The sequence below is a fragment of the Rousettus aegyptiacus genome, unplaced genomic scaffold (genome assembly GCF_014176215.1).
Source record: "Rousettus aegyptiacus isolate mRouAeg1 unplaced genomic scaffold, mRouAeg1.p scaffold_m13_p_12, whole genome shotgun sequence".
NCBI lineage: Eukaryota > Metazoa > Chordata > Mammalia > Chiroptera > Pteropodidae > Rousettus > Rousettus aegyptiacus.
In genome coordinates, this window is record NW_023416287.1 from 20034032 (window position 1) to 20053061 (window position 19030).

The following is a 19030-nucleotide window of genomic DNA, read 5'->3' on the forward strand; positions in this document are numbered from 1 at the left end:
CAGAGCCAGAATTTGAACTGGTCCCATTTAGCTAGACACTCTTTATTGGTCTCCCTGCTGCCACTCTTGCTTATAATCTCATGTCCTCTGATCTAAAAACATAATTCAGACCGCATCATTTTCTCACTCTTAGAAAAACCTACACACCTCACTGTGGTGTACAAGGCTCTGCATGCTCGGCCCTCACGAGCCACCTCACTCCCATCTCCTCCCACCTTCGCCCTGGCCCACTGCACTGTAGCCATATCAGTCACCTTCCTATTTCTCAAACATTCCAAGGCCCTTCCCACCTCAGGGTTTGCACCAACTGTTCTCTCTCCCTAGAAGACTCCCTGCCAAGTCTCCCCGCTTCCACCATCTCAGGGGCAGGGCCCATGTTGACCTCCTGGGAGGGGCCTTCCCTGACCACTCAGCCCAGAGCCCGCACTGGTCTCCACCCCCAACCCCCATCTCCACTCCACCCTTCACTTCCCCCACCTTCTACCTCTTCTTCACCCCGTCTCCACCTTACTCCTTATCTCTAGGATCCAACCAAGATTCAGACTTCGCATTTAGTTCTTTCTCTTTAGAACAATCAAATTAATGACCGTGGCTCTTTTGAAGAGTTCAGGACAGATTGGGTTATGATCAGATCCAAGTTAAGTTTTTCGGAGGGAAAATACAACATAGGTGATGCTGTGTGTCATTGCGTCCCTTCAGGAGGTGAGTACATTGTTTCAGATGGTCCCACTTTGCTGAATTTAATCACTTGGTTGGGGCAAGTCTGCCAGATCTCTCCATTGTGCAGGTACATGTTCCCTTCTGTCCTTATTAAGTAATTTGTAGGAATACATGGGTTTTTAAATGCTCTGAGATGCTTGAAGAGCATCTGCTCTGGTCACACTAAGTCCTGTTATTCCTAACAACCCCCTGGTTCCCATGGTTAGGTCCCCACTTGTGGAGCAGGCTTGTTTTATATGTGAAGCTGCCTGGAGGGGTTGCTGCTTAAGAAGCATCAGAGAGCGAAAGCCCTGCCAATTGTTCACTTACAAAGGCACCCACTGTTTGCAGATCCTGGAGGGAACATGAAGGCAGTACTGCTCCCTTAAGCAGACAGGAGCGGCCTTCTCTACCCAGTCTCCCACCAGACTAGGATACATCATTGGGAGAATCTGTGGTCAAAGAACTAGGTCATGCCATTCTTTGTTAAGCCCCATGCTGTGGCCACTTTAAGGATCGAGGGAGTTGTCCAGAGGCACAGAGACATGGAAAGCAACCTATCCAAGGTTACTCAAGGAGCAGCACTCCTGTAGGAGAATTGTGCCGGCTTCAGCACACATAAAACTTGACTAATTCCCGGTGCAGCTAAACAGCCAGGTTTCTCCAGAGCTCCCAACTGCTTTTTATGGGTGGAGCAGAGCTGGGGCTGTTTTATCTCAAGGATGGTAAATGAGTTCACATTTCATGCTTAGAGAATATCACTTCTCTGCCCTCATGGGCGGTACTCTCTCTTTTATTAGTCAGAGAAGAAATAGGTTGTCTGGGTTCAATTCCACCTTTGAACTTCAGTTGGATTTGGCTTTATTATTTCAAGCCCAGATGTCCACCACTGCTGTGAAATAGTGACTCGGGCCAGGAGAAGTCAAAGGTCTCTAGAAAAGTGGGAAGACATAGTAAGTCCCGGGCCTGAATTCTCATTTTCGGAGTGAGGAAAGACGGTTCTCATGTTGGAAACGCCTACATTTCCCTGGATGAATTGAAGAGTTGCGGCCACTAATTCCAGAAATCATTATTGGGCACCAGGATGTGTGGATGTTCCGGTAACAAAGCATCCAAACTCCTCCACCACAGAATGCAAAGTAAAGATCTCAGAGAAAACTGAGAAGAGTGAATTGGTTTGAAAACACATTTGATTTCAGGGACAAAGGTGCTAATGAATAACGTGCTTAGACCCTCTTTTAAAAAGAAATTGTGAGTTGTATATTGACAGTAAAACCTTCAGCATGTGCGGAAGGAAGTCTGTGTGATTGTTAATTTGATATGTTGTCATCTTTTCATTTTTCTAATGGGTGAATATACTGAGCTCTGGACCTATTGTACTTCCAACTCACACCTGTAGAGGGAGCCTTGTTTACCTCGGATTGCTCACAATGCAAAGCTTTCAGTGGAAGAAAGAAAAAGGCTTTTTACAGAAAAAAAGTTGGAGTGTTAAAGGCAGTCTGTTTCAAAAATGCAAACATCGCGGTGGCTGTCGCGTTTTCTCTTCTTTACCGTTTCCACTGTGAATGAGTTGTAGCGTAAAGTCAGTAGAAATTGCGCTGCCTCTTCGGATGTGACCAGAGGAATCAGGAGGTGGGATCGTTTGGGGGTTTTGTTTTATTTTTTGGCCATTTCCTCACAGAATTCTACGAGAGCAGCTCCCTAACCCTTTTAAAGTATAACGTTTTTCTGAAGGCCAATCTGTTGTAACGGAGGGTGTGAATTTGAGGGGGGCGGGCATCGGCCCCGGCCCATCTTCTCTGTCGGGCTCTAATTCTGCTGTTTGGGGACCAGCGTGTTATGTTTCAGGATGAATCTGAGGTTGCTCGGAGGTCTAGGGACCCCTGACTTCGCCGCGTGACAGCCCGGGCCGCCTTCTCCATCACCCCAGGTGGATGCGGTCTGTCTGCGCCGAGGACCGCGTCTCTGATCCGCGTGGATCTTCTCTCTCTTGCGATGCTGTCTCTGCTGACAGTGTGCGCCCAGGTCTGGGATAGAGCTGCATTCTTGATATTATCCTATTACTTTACAAGTGGACCTAGCGCGCCTTAAGGAGCTCGCACGGTGTGGTCTAGGAGCACAATGACCGGAGGGAGGGAACCAGGAGCGAGCCGGCGGCGGGCGCTCCGGATCGCTGAAATGTTTGGGTCGGACAGGTGAGCCCAGCCTGGGCTCTTAGGCGCCCGCCTCGGGGAAGGAGGGGTGCAGGGGTGGGTGTAAACTAAGTGGTGGGTAAGAGACAAAGGAAGAGTGAAGAGGCGAGGTGGTGCGGAATCGCGCGAGGGGGAGGGGAGGAGAGCGGGCAGAGAGTGGGCAGCGCGCCGAGGATCCCAAGCTTGAACTTGATCAAGAAAAGGGGGGCCCTAAGGTGAGGTTAGGGGGCCCAGTAGAAAGCCGGCCACGTGCCTGGCTTTCCCAGACCCCGTCTTGCTTCCACCGCCCGGAGGCCCAGCTGCCCCGCCTAGCGAGGACCTGTGTCCCAGGGGAACCTGGAGACGCGCGAGGGTCGAGAGCTGCCCGAAAGCTCCGGGGCACTGAGAGTTCCTAAAGGTGCCGGCGTCACTTTCGTCCGGCCAAGGTTCTCCTCTCCCGGCCTGAACGCAGAAAGCCAAATGTGAGCCCCCCAACCCCCACTCTCCGACCCGAAGACTGAGGCCTCGGGGAGTAAGGCGCGGGCACGGACCCCACCGCCTTCTTTCCTGGGCTCAGTCCCCGGCTAGGGTCTTCCTCGAAGCGCTTCCCCCTTAAGAGCGCTCTCCCCCGAAGCGCAAGGCGGCGCGTCCAGTGCTCCCTCATCCCTCCCTCCCTACCTGGCCCAGCACCCCCTCCTTCCTCCTCCTTTCCCCCCGCCCGCCTCTGCCTTCTTTCTCCTCTCTCTGGGTGCCTCCTTTTCCTCTCTCCCCCTCCCCCCCTTGCCCATTCCTCCCTCTCACCCGCCCCTCCACCTCCTCCTGCCGCTCCTCCTACTCCCCCGGCGTGCGCCCTCCCTGCGCTCCCCTTTCTGCGCTCCCCTCCCCCGGCCCCCGCCCCGTGCCCGGTCCCGCCCCCCTCCCCCGCCTCCCCGTGCCCGGTGCCCCCCTCCCCCTTCCTCCCTCCCGGCCCCGGCGCCGCCGCTGCCGCCGCCGCTCGCCTGGGCCCTCCCCCTGGCTACCCCCGCCCCCGGGCCGGGCAGTGACGCGCCGCGGCGGTGCCAGCCCCTCTCCCCGGGAGGCCGCGGCGGCAGCAGCAGCAGCAGCAGCTGGAGCTGTGGGGCTGTCACCGCCGCTCATCCGGCTCACTCGCCGAGCCCGACCGCCCGTCTCATTCTCGCCTCCTACCCAGGTACGGAGTCCAGCCCAGATCCCCGAGATCGGGCCCTTTCCGGGCCCCCGGCCGCCGCCCCCCTCCTCCCGCCGCTGCCGCCGGCCGTTGAGCTGCGGTTAGGGGGGCGGGGGGCTGGGGGTTCCGGGGAGGGGGACGCGGGGGAGCTTCCTGCGCCAGGGCTGAGGAGGGGGACGCGGGGAAGCGGCTGCGCTCAGGGCGGAGTGGGCCGGGGCGGGGGAGTGAATGAGTATGACCGAGTAGGGGGGGGCCGTGAAGGCTGTACTCTGGGGGCCGCGAGGTGCCCGAGAGGTGTGCCTAGGCGGGAGTGCCAGGGGCCTTCCGGCGCACCCCTCTCCCGGGCCGCGCGTGCAGCGGGTCCTGGAGGGGCGGTGATTGTGTTCGCCGCGCCGCGGTATTGTGCGGCGGCCACACCGTTTGCAGCGAGCTGGGCACAGCGTCCCGGGGAGGAAGGCGTTCTCGGGCGGCGGGGTGGGGGCCGGGCTCGGGTTGCCGCCACCACGGCCGCCGCGGGAAGGGAAGTGGACTGTGTTTGGGGATGTGAGGACGGGAAGCGTTGAGTGGCAGGGAGGGGCTCCCTGCCTGGACGCGGGGAGTTGAGACGAGGTTTGCAGAGTTGAGCCCACTTCGGCAGGCCCCTGTCCCTGCTCGAAGGGAGCGGACCCAGTGCCCTTCTCAGGTGTACGGAGGGAGCCTAAGCCTGGGGCGTCGGCGGCGTTCGGCGAAGGGGCGATTCCTTAATGAAGAGGGAACATAGGGCGGGGGCAGCTGTCCGGAGAGAGGGCGCGCTCCCGGGTTAAGTTGGATTTACACCGCCGCTCTCCACCTAGTCCTCCAGGGCCCGACACTTTGTCAGGGGGCAGGGAGCGAGGGGCGGGGCGGGGCGGGGGGGGCGGAGTGCCATCGCATTTTTATTCCAGCCGCTCGGGTTCAGAAGTGACCCCCCCCTCCCCCCCCCCACACACTCCCACCTGGAGCTACGTTTCCTGAGTCCGGTCGCCTCTACCCGGCGGTGCTTCCTAAGGGAAGTTCTCATTAAGCCTCGCTAATTAGCATTATTCCTGGAGAAAGGTTAAGGTTAGACCGTCCTTTTCCTTCTCGGGAGGCCCAGCCCCCTCCTCCCCATTCCCTTCTCTCTCCTCCTCCCCAAGAGCACAAAAGCACAAAAAGAAAGTGTGAAGAGACGCAGATCAATGGAGAAGCCACAAACCCATTAATTCAAATGGAACCTTTTTTCCCCCCTCTAAAACATTGATTTTTTCTTTCTGTCTGCTCTGAGGGGAGATTAATAACCTCCTGATTTCACCTGAAATGGTGTTTGGACTCTGTGATTTCCTCCTCTTTCTGAGAAGGATTGTGGCTTGAAATAGATTCTCCCTTGAGATAAAGCCGTACTTATCCCAGAATCAGCTGGAAACCCCAGCCTCCCCCCCCCCTCTGTTCCCCCACCAGGTGGGGCTTGTGACAGGGAGAGGTGGGGGGGGCTCCCCCAACTGTGGGAGAGCCATCTGTGTGGTGGGACCAGGGGCCCCATCTAGCCCCCTGTTTCTGGGCTTGCTGTGGGGAAAGGCCTGTTTATGGCCCAGGCCCCAGTGGTAGTTTAACCCCCAGGTAGTAAATTACCCCTTCATTGGAAAACCATTAGGGCCTAAATGTGTCCTTGAATAATATCAAGCTCCTGTCTAATCCCAGCTCAAGCTGGGCTTGTTTTATAGAGTAGAATTTAAGACAGCATCTCCTCCCACACCCACTGCACCAAGGCTGGGTGGTGGCCGCATTCAGCACCTTCCTGCTGAAGCTGGGAGCAGAGCACCCCAGGACCTTTCTCCCAGCTGAAAAGGCTGACTTTAGGGAACTTATCTGGCTTGGGCCACCCTGGAGCCATGTGGAGCTGGACTGCCCCTGAGTTGCTCAAGAACTTTTTTGTCTTGTCTGGGTCCTTTTCTTAGAAGGAAACTCCTGCAGGGCATTAGGTCAGAGTGGTTCCTCTCCAGTCCTCCTTTGGCTAGAAGAACCCTGTCTGCTAAAGCTCAACTCTCCAGCCTCCTTTTAAAGGGACCCCCTGTTAGTGGCAGGGTCTGGGGTATCAATGAGGCCCTCTTGGTGAGGAGTGCTGGGAAAACAGCCAGTTGCCTTTGCTTAGGAAACAAAAGCCTGTCTTACGCTAGATACACTAGTCGGAAGGTGTTGAAAATGCTCAACTCCCAGTATCCAGGCATCCATGACAGCAAGGACAACAGAGCATCCCCATATATATGTGAATATGTTTCCGACAGACTCTGTGTGTGTGTGTGTGTGTGTGTGTGTGTGTGTGTGTGTGAGAGAGAGAGAGAGAGAGAGGGGGGGGGCGGCGGGGAGAGAGAGGAGAGAGAGGGGAGAGAATACCTAAAATGTAGTAGGTGATTGGCTATGTCTCAGCCCTCTGCACTTCACATTTCCCAGAAGAGCTTGTGCTTATATGACTAGTAAGCAGAGGAGGTATGTTAGCAGAAAGGAGTGGAATTGTGCAGGGTGTGTCCCCGGGAGGCTGGCCTCCTCCCCTGGTGGCCAGATGGGCTTGGAGTGTAGCATGGGAACCCAGAGCTCCCAGGAGCAGTGGCTCAGACTACCACCCTAAGATTTCATTTGTGCAGTCCTTTAGATCCTGGGATGTGTGTGTCGGGTGGTAGGGTGTTCATCTTCCATTAACAAGCCATCTGATGAACTGAAGTGGTTAAGTTCGGGTCAAATGCGGTTCAGTACCTTCTTGGCATGCTCAGAAGCTGTATGTGTAATGCTTGCTGACATGGAGACAAGGAGAAGAATTGCCTCGTACTCAAGAATTTCTAGGGCCTAGAAGGGCCTGCAGGTGTTCCAAAAGGAAGTGTTCACTTTCTACATCTTGGTGCCCGCCTACTTGGGGTAGATTCGGTGCCCACCAACTTGGGGTAGATTCGGTGCTGGGGCGCTTTCCAAGCCTGGTTCTTTCTGGCAGGAGCTTCAGCCTCTCATCAGACAGACCCAAGGGCTGGACAGAGAGGGGTCTTCTTCCTGCCCAGCCCAGAAACACCCCCAGCATATTCCTACCCACTACCGCTTCTCTGAAACACAGATCCGAGGCTCCTGGTGAGGGTTTATAGCTTACGGTTGCACTAAATTCTCAGCAAATCCTCCTCCTTTTCTTTCTCAAAGCAAGTGGTAGAGATAGAGTTACAGCTCTGGGGAAAGGCCTGGAAAATGTTGTGTGAGGCACGCCCCAGGATCCCTGTCCTGGAGGATGCAAATGGCTCAACTTTAGAGGCACCAGGAACCCAGTTCCCGAGAAATTGACCCCAGTTGTAAAATAATCAGGTTACTGATAGCACCTGCCCGTAGTTACACGCCATGGATACAGGTGCGTTTCCACCATTTCCCCTCTGGTCTCCCATTTTCTCCTCTTCTCAGGCTGAGCAGTGGTTGGTGCTAGTCTGCCTGAGGAGGAAGAAGAGCCTCAGAACCTGGGTGGAGAGAAACTGAACCTGCCCATGAATTTTGGACTGCAGATAAGAGCGGGGAGGGTTTAGGCTCCAGATTGGGGTGTGTCCCAGGGGCTGGCTGGGTGCTGCCTTCCTGCCCCCTCCCACCCGTGAGTTCCCTTTTCAGAAGGGGAGTTGGCTCTATTACTGTGAACCTCAATGGCTCAGGCCCTTTGGTGCTGAATAAATGATGGGCTTTACCGACATGTAGGCAAGGCTGCAGGCTTTATGGTGTCCAAGGGTAGAGGTAAGAGTAGCCAGGGGCAGCTGGCTGGTCAGTCATGTGGGGTCTGGAGGGAGGGAGCCCAGAAATAATGGATTATACACACTTTTATTTTCTAAGGAAAGTTTCATTGAAGTTTGTTTACAGAAAGAGAGAAATTAGTAGATCAAATTCCCTTGAGATTCCAGGAGGGAAAAGCAAGAAGTGCATGACTTATGGCTTATGACCTCTAGGCGAGCAGGGGGAGCACTCTGGGTCAATACACAGGCCTAAGGCCCTGCCAGTTGCAAACCTGCACTGGCCACCTCTTGCAGGTCCCTCTGGATTTGGGTGCATTTCCCCCTCTGCCCAGTCATCGATGGGCTCTGAACTGTGTGTGCTGGTAATTGCCTCTGTAATTAGCCTGCTCCTGGAGCCTTGGCTGGGTGTGAGTGGGTGAAGTTACAGGCCACCCTCTGCAGCTGGGGGCTCTCCTATAGCAGGTGAGTCGCAACGCGGTCTTGGGAAGGCTTCTCTCTCAGATCAGCCCTGAAAGCGAGGGTGTGGAAACTAAGTTGGGTTGGAACTTAGTCATTTTTCTCCCCAGTTAGGTTTAATGGACTTGATTGCTCACTTTAAAAAAAAAAAAAAAATTGCTGTACCAGTAGTGTCAAAATCTTAGAACCACTGCTCCCAAAATAGGGACTCGTGGCAAAACCCTGGGGGCCATGGGAAAACTCACTGGGAGAGCAAGATAGTCAGTAGATAACTGAGGAGGGGGTTCCACAGCCGCCTTCTTTCTCTCTGCTCACATGGGGTCAGGATTTTTCACTGGTCTTTTTCACTAGATAATTAGTTCCCAGAGGAAAAGCACCCTGCCTTAGTCATCTATGTTCCTAGCATTTCTCCAACTCATAGTATATGCTCAATAAATGTGTGTCAACTCATTGAAGAGAGCTTGTGAGCATGTGGGCATGTGGGTATAAATACAGCTTCATCTCCCATGAGTTCCCTTTGGGTCTCATCTTGAGACACTTTGTTGTTAAGGAATCTGGTTCTTTCGATCGAAGGGAGGAAGTGTGGTGAGGAAGCTTCTTGGTGTGGTAGCACTGTGATGTGGGCTCTGGGCAGACTGCCTGGGTTCGAATCCCAGTTCTGCCACTAGCTCTGATGGCCTTGGGCAGCTGGGGCAAGTACAAGATCTGGAGATAGGCCTGACGTGGGCACCTGCTTTCTTTTGGTGGGGGGCTGTTGCAAGGAACTCTCATAAGACCCTTGCCCTGAAGCCCCTTGTATGTGGGCACCGGATGCCCTTCATTATCAGGTGATTGTGATGTCAATGTAAAATTTAGCCCACTTCTTCCTAATTGGACCTGTCAGAGCAAAGAGGGGTGGAGGGGGTTCATTTTGGTGGACAGCGAAGTGATCTGAGCCAGAGAAACCCTAGGCTCTGCATGGGGTGCCTGGCAGCTGTAGGAGGGAGACCTTGCAAGGCAGCTCACTGCCATCGGCCTGCCCGCCAGCCAGGGTCCAGGTGTCATACAGCCTCCACTCAACTGTGTGCAGTGGGATTGAGTTCTTAATTGTCAAACTGATGCCACATTGTCATTAAACACCGAGTATCATGCCAGGCAATTTAGCCAGTTCAACAAGCCTCCCTGGCCTTGTGGCGTGTCCAAAGAACACACAGCCTGGTCCCCACTCTTGGAAGCACTTAAGGTTTTCTGGGGAAAAACAGGACACAGACACACAGTGTGTTGACATTCTACAGCTGAGGGTTGTGTGCCTGACTAACTGCCGGGGCTAATGGTACAGGCAGACAGGTTGTATAAGAAGAGAAACATTGTAGACTGAGCTCAGGTTGATGGAGAGAGGTGTGTGTATTTAGAATTTGGGTCATGGAGCATCACAGTAGTATGGGCATTCCAGGTCAGAGGAACAGATGAACAGAGGCTTGCAAGTGGGACGGAGGGTATATTTGAGCCCACTTGTTAACTCCTGACCTTGGGCAAGTGCCTTAACCCCTTGGAGCCTCCGTTTTCTCATCCGTAGAATAGGGCTGCTAACAGTATCTACCTGGTGGGCCTGTCGTAAGGGCGAAATGATGTGATCCAAGGGGAGCACTTGGCGCCTGAGAAACTTTAGCTTCTGTTATTGTTTTAAACGTGGCTGAGTGAGGCGAGAGTGTAGGAGCCCTCTGTGCTGCACTCAGCAGTTCTGACTTTTTCCTTACTCCTTAGTGAGAACCCTGTGTGTTTCGTGGAACACTCCACAAGCCTTTCTCTGAGCTGGAGACATCCCTGCATCTTGGGAGGGGACACTGCTGTGTGGCTTCACTTCCCTCAGCTCACCCACCCCAGCCACAGCAGCCCCCCGGCTTCTCCTCAGACCTACCAGCATGTGCCGGTACCTAGAACGCCCCCCACGTAGACCCCCACACAGCCACTTTCCTCACTTCCTGCAGGCTTCTGCCCAATGTTCCCTGACCAGTGAGGCCCTCCTTGGCCACCACGCAAACAGTTCTGCAGGTCCCTCTCCCATCCTATTAGGCTTTATTTTGCTTTATACCCTTCACCACCAACAACATTATGTGTTTTTCCTGTTGATTTTCCATCTCCTTCCCTGAGCAGTGAACACCAGGAAGGCCAGGACTCTGTCTTATCCACAGTCGAATTTCCCAGCACCTGGAAAGGTGCTTGGTTCTTAGTAGGTGTTCAATAAATACTTGTTGAATGGACTTATGAAGCAATTTCAATAGGTGATACTTCCAGATGTTAAGAGGATACTCAGTCTTTTAAATCATGTGTGTTTCAACAATAGCCAAGAGCCAGGAGAGGGCCTTCCTACCTCAGCTATGACTTCAGGTCATACCCTGACCACAGTGTACCTTGGGCAGCCAGGAAGGAACAAGGGGCCCAAGCAAGGATGCCCCTGATCCAGGATCCCAGACCCTGTATAGTGCTCTCTGCCTCCAAGGGTCCTTCTCCTCAGTCTGCCAGCCTCCCTTCTCACTCTCTGGTTCTATCCAGTTAGCATAGGGGAGAGTTTTGTTGTCCCTTTGGACCTTTTATGCAGAGAGAGCCTTTTGAATGTGTGTGTGTGTCCCTCTGGGTGTGAGAACACAGTCTGAGTGAATGTGAGTGAGTGTTTTAGCCCATGGAAGAGTGTGGTTGGATGTGCTTGTGTGTAAGGAGCGGGGCGGCCTGTGGGAGGGAGGCGGAGTGAGTGCATGTGTGCATGTGTGCAGGGAGAGAGCACCAGGACACGTGGTCTCGGTGCCCTGAGGCTTTGCGTATGCCGCATAGGGACCCGTGAGCCGGGCAGAGCTGGCATTCTGGCCTAGCTCGAGTCCTCCAGCCACAGAGGGTACACACTCGTGCTGCACAGGAGCTGTAAATTCCAGGAAACTCCCTGCCAGCCCTGTGTGGTGGGGGAGGGAGTGGAGGCTGGTTCCCTAGCACTTGGAGAGCAGATGTGTCTGCCTCAGGGACAGCAGCAGAAGAAAGTTCAAACTAAAGTGTGTTTGCTCACTATAAAAGAGACGTCTGTGAGGGGGCCTTGGAGGGGAGGCTCTGGTGAGGAGGGGTGCTCTGCCAGAAGTCCTTACTAGGGGCCCACAGAGGCCATTGTATCTTGCTGGAGGGGACAAGGGAGGAGGCAAAGCCAGAGATCTGGGGTGTGGGAGCTGCTGGGTCATCTTTCTTGCATTTTACAGCCAGCTCCCAAACACAGTTGCTTGCTGCTCCTGAAAGAGGCTGGGCCAGAGGGAGGTGGGGTCCCTTCCCACTGGAGGGCTGGATTGAAGGGGCCCCGCCCCGGGGGTTCCCGGATGACTGGCCAAGGGCTTACTGAAGCCAGGGAGGGGAGAGAAGGCAGGCGTGGTCCTCTCCAGCAGGCCCTCCGGCTGTTTGGAAGGCCCTGGCGGCCCCCCAGGCCCTTGAGCCGAACCCCCTTTGCGGTCTGATCTGAACCCTCGCCTGCCCCACCCCCTTCCTTCTGTACACTTCTGGGGCTGGCCTTTTCAGCTCTGGAAGCTGCCCAAGAGCATATCTTTGAAGCACAGCAAAGGTTAGGAAGGAGGAAGACAGAAATGTCCTCTGGGCTGGGGGAGTGGGAGAAAGGAATTCCATGCATGCTCCACGGGAGTCAGGGCGGCAAGCCTGGTGGGGTGATCATTTTGGCCTCGGGGGGCCCGGCATGTCCTGCTACCCATTCCTGGCCGCCTTGCCCTGTGTACAGGGAGCCCCCTTCCCAGGCTGTGGGCAGGGCACAGGGAGCCGTGGCCCTTGTTTACAGCGCTCGTTTCAACCTTAGCTCGCAAGGGTAAGAGCCAGGCCCTGCCATCCGCCCCTACAGGATGTGAGACCTCGTAATTGTCTTCAATTACAGAGCTCCTGCCCTGAGCCCCGGCTTCTGACAGGAACCAGAGCCCAAGCCACTTCCACAGGAGGCAGGGGAGCAGCCCCGCCCCCTCTGCAAGATTGAGGGGCTCCCTATAGCTCTTGGGGCACTTCCAAATGCCCACGGGCCATGGGGTCCACCTACAAGGCTGCCTGGGGGCTGCCGAGAGCCCATCCCTGTTGAATGCTTATCTTCTTTGTCCCTGGTCAGGATGAAACTTCTGTGAGCAGTGAAGATTTTGATATGAACGACTCCACATGGATGTCAGCTGACCCACACCTGGCCTCCAGCCTGAGTCCCAGCCAAGACGAGAGGATGCGGAGCCCGCAGAACCTCCATAGCCAAGAGGACGGTGAGTGTCCCTTGGTGGCCGGTGGGGGAGGGGCCGCGCCGGACAACAGGGGCCTAGGAATCTAGGGTAGTGGAATCTGGGGGCTTACTGCTGCCTCCTAGGTTCTCAGCATTTCCATGGGCCCCACTGCCCGGCTCCTAGTTCTGGGGAGAACAAGTCATTCCTCCCGAAGATAAATGGATGGATGGAGCTCTCAGGGACTGGCAGCCTGATAAGTTTGTTTGCCCTGATGCTCGTGGGCTGGTGTGATACAGATTTTGAAGTTATCACGATTCGGGGTCTAGGAAGGTTAACAGTGTGCCTGACCCAGAACAGTTTCAGCTACCCAGCAGTGAAAATATGCCCTGGGCTTCTGCAGCTCGGATGTGAGGCTATAGGGCAGGGTCCCTGCCTGGCACTTGGTGAGCAAGCAGGCACAGCGCTTGTCCACGTTTGTGCCCCCAGCCCCTTGGGATGCGATGTGGCCCTAGCTGAGGAATTGTTCAGACACTTCCCCACCCCAACCCCCACCACCCTCCAGGGCCTGCCAGGCAGCCTCCTGCAGCGTCCCTGGGAACAGAGGCTTCCTTTCGGGTTGGGAGAGTTGAGGTCAAAAGTCAAATCGCAGAGGTCTACTCCAGAGCTCCCGTGTGGAGCCCCTGAGGTGCTATGCTTTGGGGCTCCAGTGCCTGCCTCAGGTACAGTTGTGTGCCTGGGGTGTCACCTACGGTCAGAGTGTCCTGGCCAGGCTCTGTTTTCTAGGGAGGAAGTGACTGGGATAGGGGATGAGCTGAGTGAAGCCTCAGAACTGGGGTGTAGAGCCGCCATTTAGGAGGAGTCGAAGGTTGGGACCTGGAATACGGGAGGGAGGTGCAGGGTTAAAAAAGGGGTGTAATGTTAACTATGTGAAATGGGCTAGCCTTAAAGAGTAAATAAGGGGTAAGAACCTTGCAGTTTAGGTCAAAGTTCATCTCCATGGCAGAACCCGCGCACGCCTCCAACTGCCCTCACAGGCCTGAATCCGGCTTTGTCTGGGAGGAGACGCAGCCTCGGGGCAGCTGGGTGGCTGGGCCCAGGGCTGGGGAGCCTAAGGGGTAGTTCTTCAAGGAGCGGGGTGCAAGGCGGCTGGAAAGAAAAGGCTTTTGTGCCATGCTGCTTCATGGGGTCAGCACGACCCCTTTATGCCGTGAGCCTCCTGGACCAATACTGCCCTCCAGCATTCCCACGGGATGGGGACCTGGGGCCGGAGCAGCCACGTGCTGCTGGGGTCTCAGGCTGGGAAGTGCCCAGCAGCTGACCTCCCTCCTCATCTGAGCTGATTGAGAGCCATACCCAAAGGCTACACTAAGGGCTATGCCAGCAGAGCCAAGGGTGTTGATTATTTCTTCCCAAGAAGGATCCAGAACATTTTTTTTTTAAAAACTCAGAGTAATAGACCTGAATGGGGGCCATGTTCCCCAACCCTGTTCTCAAAAAGTCTTGCGTTATTGTTACTCACAACCACCTTTTGGGGGGTCTGACCTCTGCCAGAAACACTTCCCGGGGAGATTTGGTGATTTGGGGGGCCTCCAGGATCAGGCGGCAGAAGGGCGTGTTTCCATGGAGGTCACAGGACTTCCTCGGCATCATCGCCTTGCCACCCAGAGGTCGGCCGATCACAAGGATGAAGCCGAGAAAAGCAAAGAGACCGGTGGGGTCAGTGTGTCCTTCAGCCGGTCCCACAGGAGCCCAGGGAGGCCCGACCTAGGTGTAGTCATGCACATCCCCACCACCACCCCTGCCGCCCAGGTGCCCCACTGGCCCTGGGTCCTGGGGTTGAGGTAGGCCTGCCTGCTGACAGGACAAGGGTGTTTATCAGGGCAGGCAGCCGGAGCTGGAGACAGGGAGGATGGTGTTGACCATGATACCATCAATTTAATTATTTAATCAGGGGCTGTGTCTGGAAGCCGTGGGCTGACATGCTGGCCAGAGGCCAACCCAGACCCAGTGCAGGGGGTCGTAGGCCTTGAGAACACTCCGCCAACCGGCCTGGTCTCCACTGCCCCTTCTGGTTCCAGATCTGTCAGTGACTGCCATGTCCGACCAGTGCAGTGGGTTCCCAAAGGGTTTTGGCTGGGCACAGACCCAGCCTGGAATTCTTGTCCAACCCTCCAGCCCCCACAATGGCATGCAGCCAGCTCCCTTCTCTGAAGGTGCTTACAGTGCAGACACAGGCTGAGATCCTGCTCCCATCAGTGAGTCTGAGTCAGTGGGAGGCCGTCGGGGGCTGTAGGGTATTCTGTGTCCCCTGTGGTTAACAGAGGACTAGGTGGGGACAAGCCAAGCAGGGACTCTAGTTGGCCTGTATTCTGCACCCAGCCACAACCCTCCATGGTCTCCACTTCTAGCTCACGCGCCTTCATCAGGGAGCATCCCCAGCCCCACTGACCCCAGGTGGCTTCGTGTGTGGTTCCTGACCCTTGGTCGTTCATGGCAGTGACAAGTTGGAAAGACGACGTCTGAGGCCCCCAGTGTGAGCTCTGTGAAACGTGGACCACATCAGTTTTGCTCTCCATTCTGTCTCAGTGACTCTAGCTGCGTGCCTGGCACGTTAGAGGAGCCTATTGAATATCTGTGGCCTGAATAAATACAGGAACAGCTATTTATTGAGACCTGCCCCCGAGCACACCATCCAGAGGGGACTAGGTCTGCCCCTTGCTGGGGACAAGTTGGGTTCTTTGTTCCTAGGGATACCCCTAATTTGAGCACCTGGGTCTTTTAGCCAGAAAATGGCACTCTCAGGGTTGTGCTGCTGGCCAGCGATGTAGCCCAGAAGCATTTCAGGAAGCCAGGCAGTTCGCACAACAGATTCACACCTGTCGGTGGATGTGTTGGGGCTGCCTTCCTCCTCCCCCACCTCCTTTTTCAAGATTTAACAAAGGCAGATGAAGACAGGGCCCTGGCAGGCCAGGGCAGAGACCAGAAATGGTTGATCAGCAGGCCAGCCCCCTGCCCCTCCACGATTTACCAGCAGTGGGAGTGTGCTTGCCCAGAAACAAGCTTGTGCTTTTCCCCCAAGCCCACCACGGCCGGCGAGGCTTCATTCACAGATCTCGATAGTCCATTCTCTGCTCCCTAAATCACAGCAGCTTGACAGGGAAGCACCGCTTGCAAGGCACTTCCTCACTGGGGACCGTGGCTGCCTTGGGTGAGCACATCACTCTTGTCCCATCTCACAGGAAGAAACCAGGGAGCAGGGAGCAAATTTGGGCGATCTGGCAAGAGCCAGGAGGGGTGCCGGGGCTGCCTTCTTCTTTGGCAGGTGTCAAAGCCACGCATAAGGTTGTGGGGACCAGGTCTCAATAAATAGTTGTCCCTGTATTCCCTCAGAAGATGGGTAGGGGATCCTGGGAACGAGAGGAAGCTCCCCACACACACTCAGAGCACTGATATCTCAGGAGCCCAGAGTGATCTACTCTCGCACTTCCTTCTGCCCACACACAGCTGAGTCTCCTCCAGACCCACCGCTCAGCCGGCTGAGGCTTTGGTCTTTCTTTTGAGTCCAGACAGCACTTTGGTCTTATCACAAGCACCTAGAAAAACTCTCTAGCCCAATGGCTGCCTTTTGGAGGTGAAGAGACGATGCCTGGGAGAAGCCAGCTGTTGAGACTGTCCAGAGACACTATTGTCTGGTGCTGACTTGGGACGGAACAGCACATCTGTCTGGCATTATGCCCATCGGTGCACTGTCCAGTGCCCCATCTCCCAATACTGTGAACACCCTCAGAGCCAGGATCCCAGCACAGGGCCTGGCCCAGAGCAGGCAGGGGCAGGTGTCTGTCGAATGAATGAGTGAATGAAAGAGTAAGCAAGGACAGGCACGCAAGCGGGTAAGCCAGCAGGCCTCCTGACAGCCAGACGTGCGGTTAGGCCAGGGTCCTGACTGCGGCAGGCAGGGCCAGGCAAGGGCCCACTCCTTCCATTTCCCCTTGATGTGCTTCACCAGGCCTCTTTCTCTGCCCCTTCCTGAACGGAAAATGTGAGGCCTGGCCTCCAGAAGGGATGCTTGGGGGTGGGGAGCGGACATTACTCACCTCCCGGGCAGACAGGAAGCCAGCACCAGGGGAGAGCTGAGGGTCCTGCCTCCGTCTTCCTGCAGGGTCATCAGGAGTTTCTGGGCAGGAGCTGCATGGCATCCTGGGGCATTTTCGGATCTCCTGTTTATGCCTCTCGGATGAGGCCGCTCCTCCAGCCTCGGGCTTCTGGGTGGGACCCACTGGGCCTCGGGGCTTCCCGCTCTCTGGGGACATGGTGCCAGCACTTCTGGAGCCTCCCCACCTAGTGCTCATCACCATGTCATGAGGCTGGATAAAGGCACTGAAGATCCTGGCTTAAGCCTTCGGTTTTTCCAGGGCTCTTCATCAATTTTGTCAGGTGACCAGCGAGCCTCTGTCACTGGCACACGAGGTTGGTAAGCCTGTCCCCGCCTTCAGGAGCCCGTAGTTTGGACAGGGACAGGCACGCAGCACATGGTAACCTTGCCGGGTTGTAAGCTTTCTGAGGGCAAAAAGGGTGTCTCTGTAGAAATGTATTTTACTTTTCCCCTTATTTTACAAGTATTATATTCACTGTAGAAAATTTAGAAGAAAACAGAGGAGCAAGAAAATGAAAACTAGAAATGCCAGTGTTTGGGACATATTTTTTTTCCATCTTCTCTATGCGTATAATCAGAATCTCATTTTCTTTAAAAAAGTAGAAGAAGGGATCATGTGGTGTTGCAGTCACTGTATTTCCCCACGTAATGTCGTTTGCCTCTCCCCCGCCACTGAGGTAGCATTTTTAAAAATTGTTTGGTCAGTCCAGTGACTGGAGGCCCCATTCCTGAGTCCTCTGTGTGTGTTTGGCCCTGAGCTGGCGACAGGTTGGTGACACCGTGAGCTCAGGGCTGTGACGATGTCTTTCCTACCGAGGAGGAAGTTACTTGCCCAGACCACAAGGGTCTCCGACTCTAGAGCCAGCGTTTGGGCCACTCATGGGGAAGGACATTCAAGTCCCCTTTCACATTATTACAAACGGCGCCGCAGGGAGCATCCTCGGGGCCAGGCCGTGCACCGGCTGGTATCCCGAGCCCCTACCTCGAGCCAGGGTACTCAACAAACCGCTGATGGGTAACCAGCGGCAGAGACGGGGCCCAGCGAAAGCCTCTTGGGGGAGGCCACGTTGGGTGTGGCACTGGTGGAGCAGGCCTGGGAACCTCGGGCGGCATGCCAGGAGGAGCCTGGGAAGAGAGGAAGATGCTGAAAGCCAGGGGTGGGGGTCTCCTGGGTTGCGTGTCTCCAGAAACTCTGTATGATCTCCAGCTTCAACTGGGAGAGACAGGGCAGGGAGGCCACAGCAAGGCCATCTGGCAAGCGTCTGACCCACAAGGGTTCCAGAAAGATGAAGAGAGGCGAGGCCCCCTCTCTGGGCCTGGGGTCCCATCTGGACACGGGTCCCTGCAGGCAGGCCCCTGGCTCTCTGCTGTGGATCTCCTGAGCAAGCCCTGGCCTGTCTTGTCCCTCTCTTATCCCTGCAGGGTGGTCTGATCCCCAGCTCCAGCCTGTACAATGGCCTGGGTGACTGTGTTCATTAATCCTAATGTGTCCTCAGGAGCTCTTTGTGAGAAGACCAAGGCTTTCGGCTTCCTGGCTCTTGCTGCCCTCAGGTGTGGCGTTGTGCTGCCCCAAATGCAAACTGGTGGCAGAGCGGTCACCTGGGGAGCAGGCGTGTGGCTTGCTTGCCCAGGGCACAGTATTTACAGTGGTGCCGCCTTTCCTTTCTCCATTAACAGGGCTTCTCTCCCCTGGGTCCCTTCCCCCGTCTCCACAGGGTGAGTCTTCGGGGAAAGTGTGCAGGCCACAGCCACGCTGCCCCAACTCAGGCTCAAATCCTGCCTCCGCTTGTTTCTCGCTGTGTGGCCTGGGGCAAAACACTGCCCTGCACTGGAAGGCGGGTGAGGCCTGGGTGATGTGTGGACAGGGCTCAGCACACACCTGGTACAGGAGAAGGCGCAGAATGTGTATAGGATCATTTCCTCTGAGGTGGCCAGGCTGGTGCGAGGGCCTGTGCTGAAGTGCCAGAGGCCGGGGTCCATGGCCACCAGGCATTCACAGGCTAAGGGCCTTTAGGTGGGTCAAGGGCCTCCCTTGAAAGACCAAAGAGTCTTCTCCCTCACCTCTCCCAGATTCTCTGGGAGACCAGCCCTCCTTGGTCCAATCCTGTCTCCTCATTCGTTCAGGTCTCTCTAGGTCTCCTCTGTCCACTTAGCCCCGTGGGGTTCTGACCACAGCTTTCTTTACAACACACACACTAGTGCCCTGCACCCCCACCTCAACCCCCAGGAGTCTTACTTGTTTAAAAAGAAAGTAGGGCTGGGAGGGCCTGGACACACTCAGCTTGTCCTAGTTTCTCCTGAGTTCCTATCCCACTCCCCATCCACACATGCCAGGGCCTGCCCAGAGACCCTGAGCCCCCCAAGAGCCTGCTCCTCTATCTGCAAACTCTAGACCTGTCCCGGGTTCCCAT

The 19030-nt window shown here is 55.6% G+C and overlaps 1 protein-coding gene across 4 annotated transcripts in view; it reads left to right on the forward strand.

Annotated features, from left to right (window-relative positions):
* NOL4L (nucleolar protein 4 like) overlaps nucleotides 1–19030 on the forward strand; it is a 123069-nt gene that overhangs the window by 81597 nt on the left and 22442 nt on the right. The window contains exons 1-2 of one of the 4 annotated variants that reach the window (XM_016148816.2): nucleotides 3847–4059; nucleotides 12367–12508. In XM_016148816.2, coding sequence (XP_016004302.1) covers nucleotides 12400–12508 — 109 coding nt within the window. In that variant the 5' untranslated portion in view covers nucleotides 3847–4059; nucleotides 12367–12399. Of the gene's footprint in view, nucleotides 1–3846; nucleotides 4060–6423; nucleotides 11824–11848; nucleotides 12079–12366; nucleotides 12509–19030 lie in introns of those variants that run through there. The other 3 variants (XM_016148817.2, XM_036229531.1, XM_016148812.2) reach the window with 3 other exon arrangements.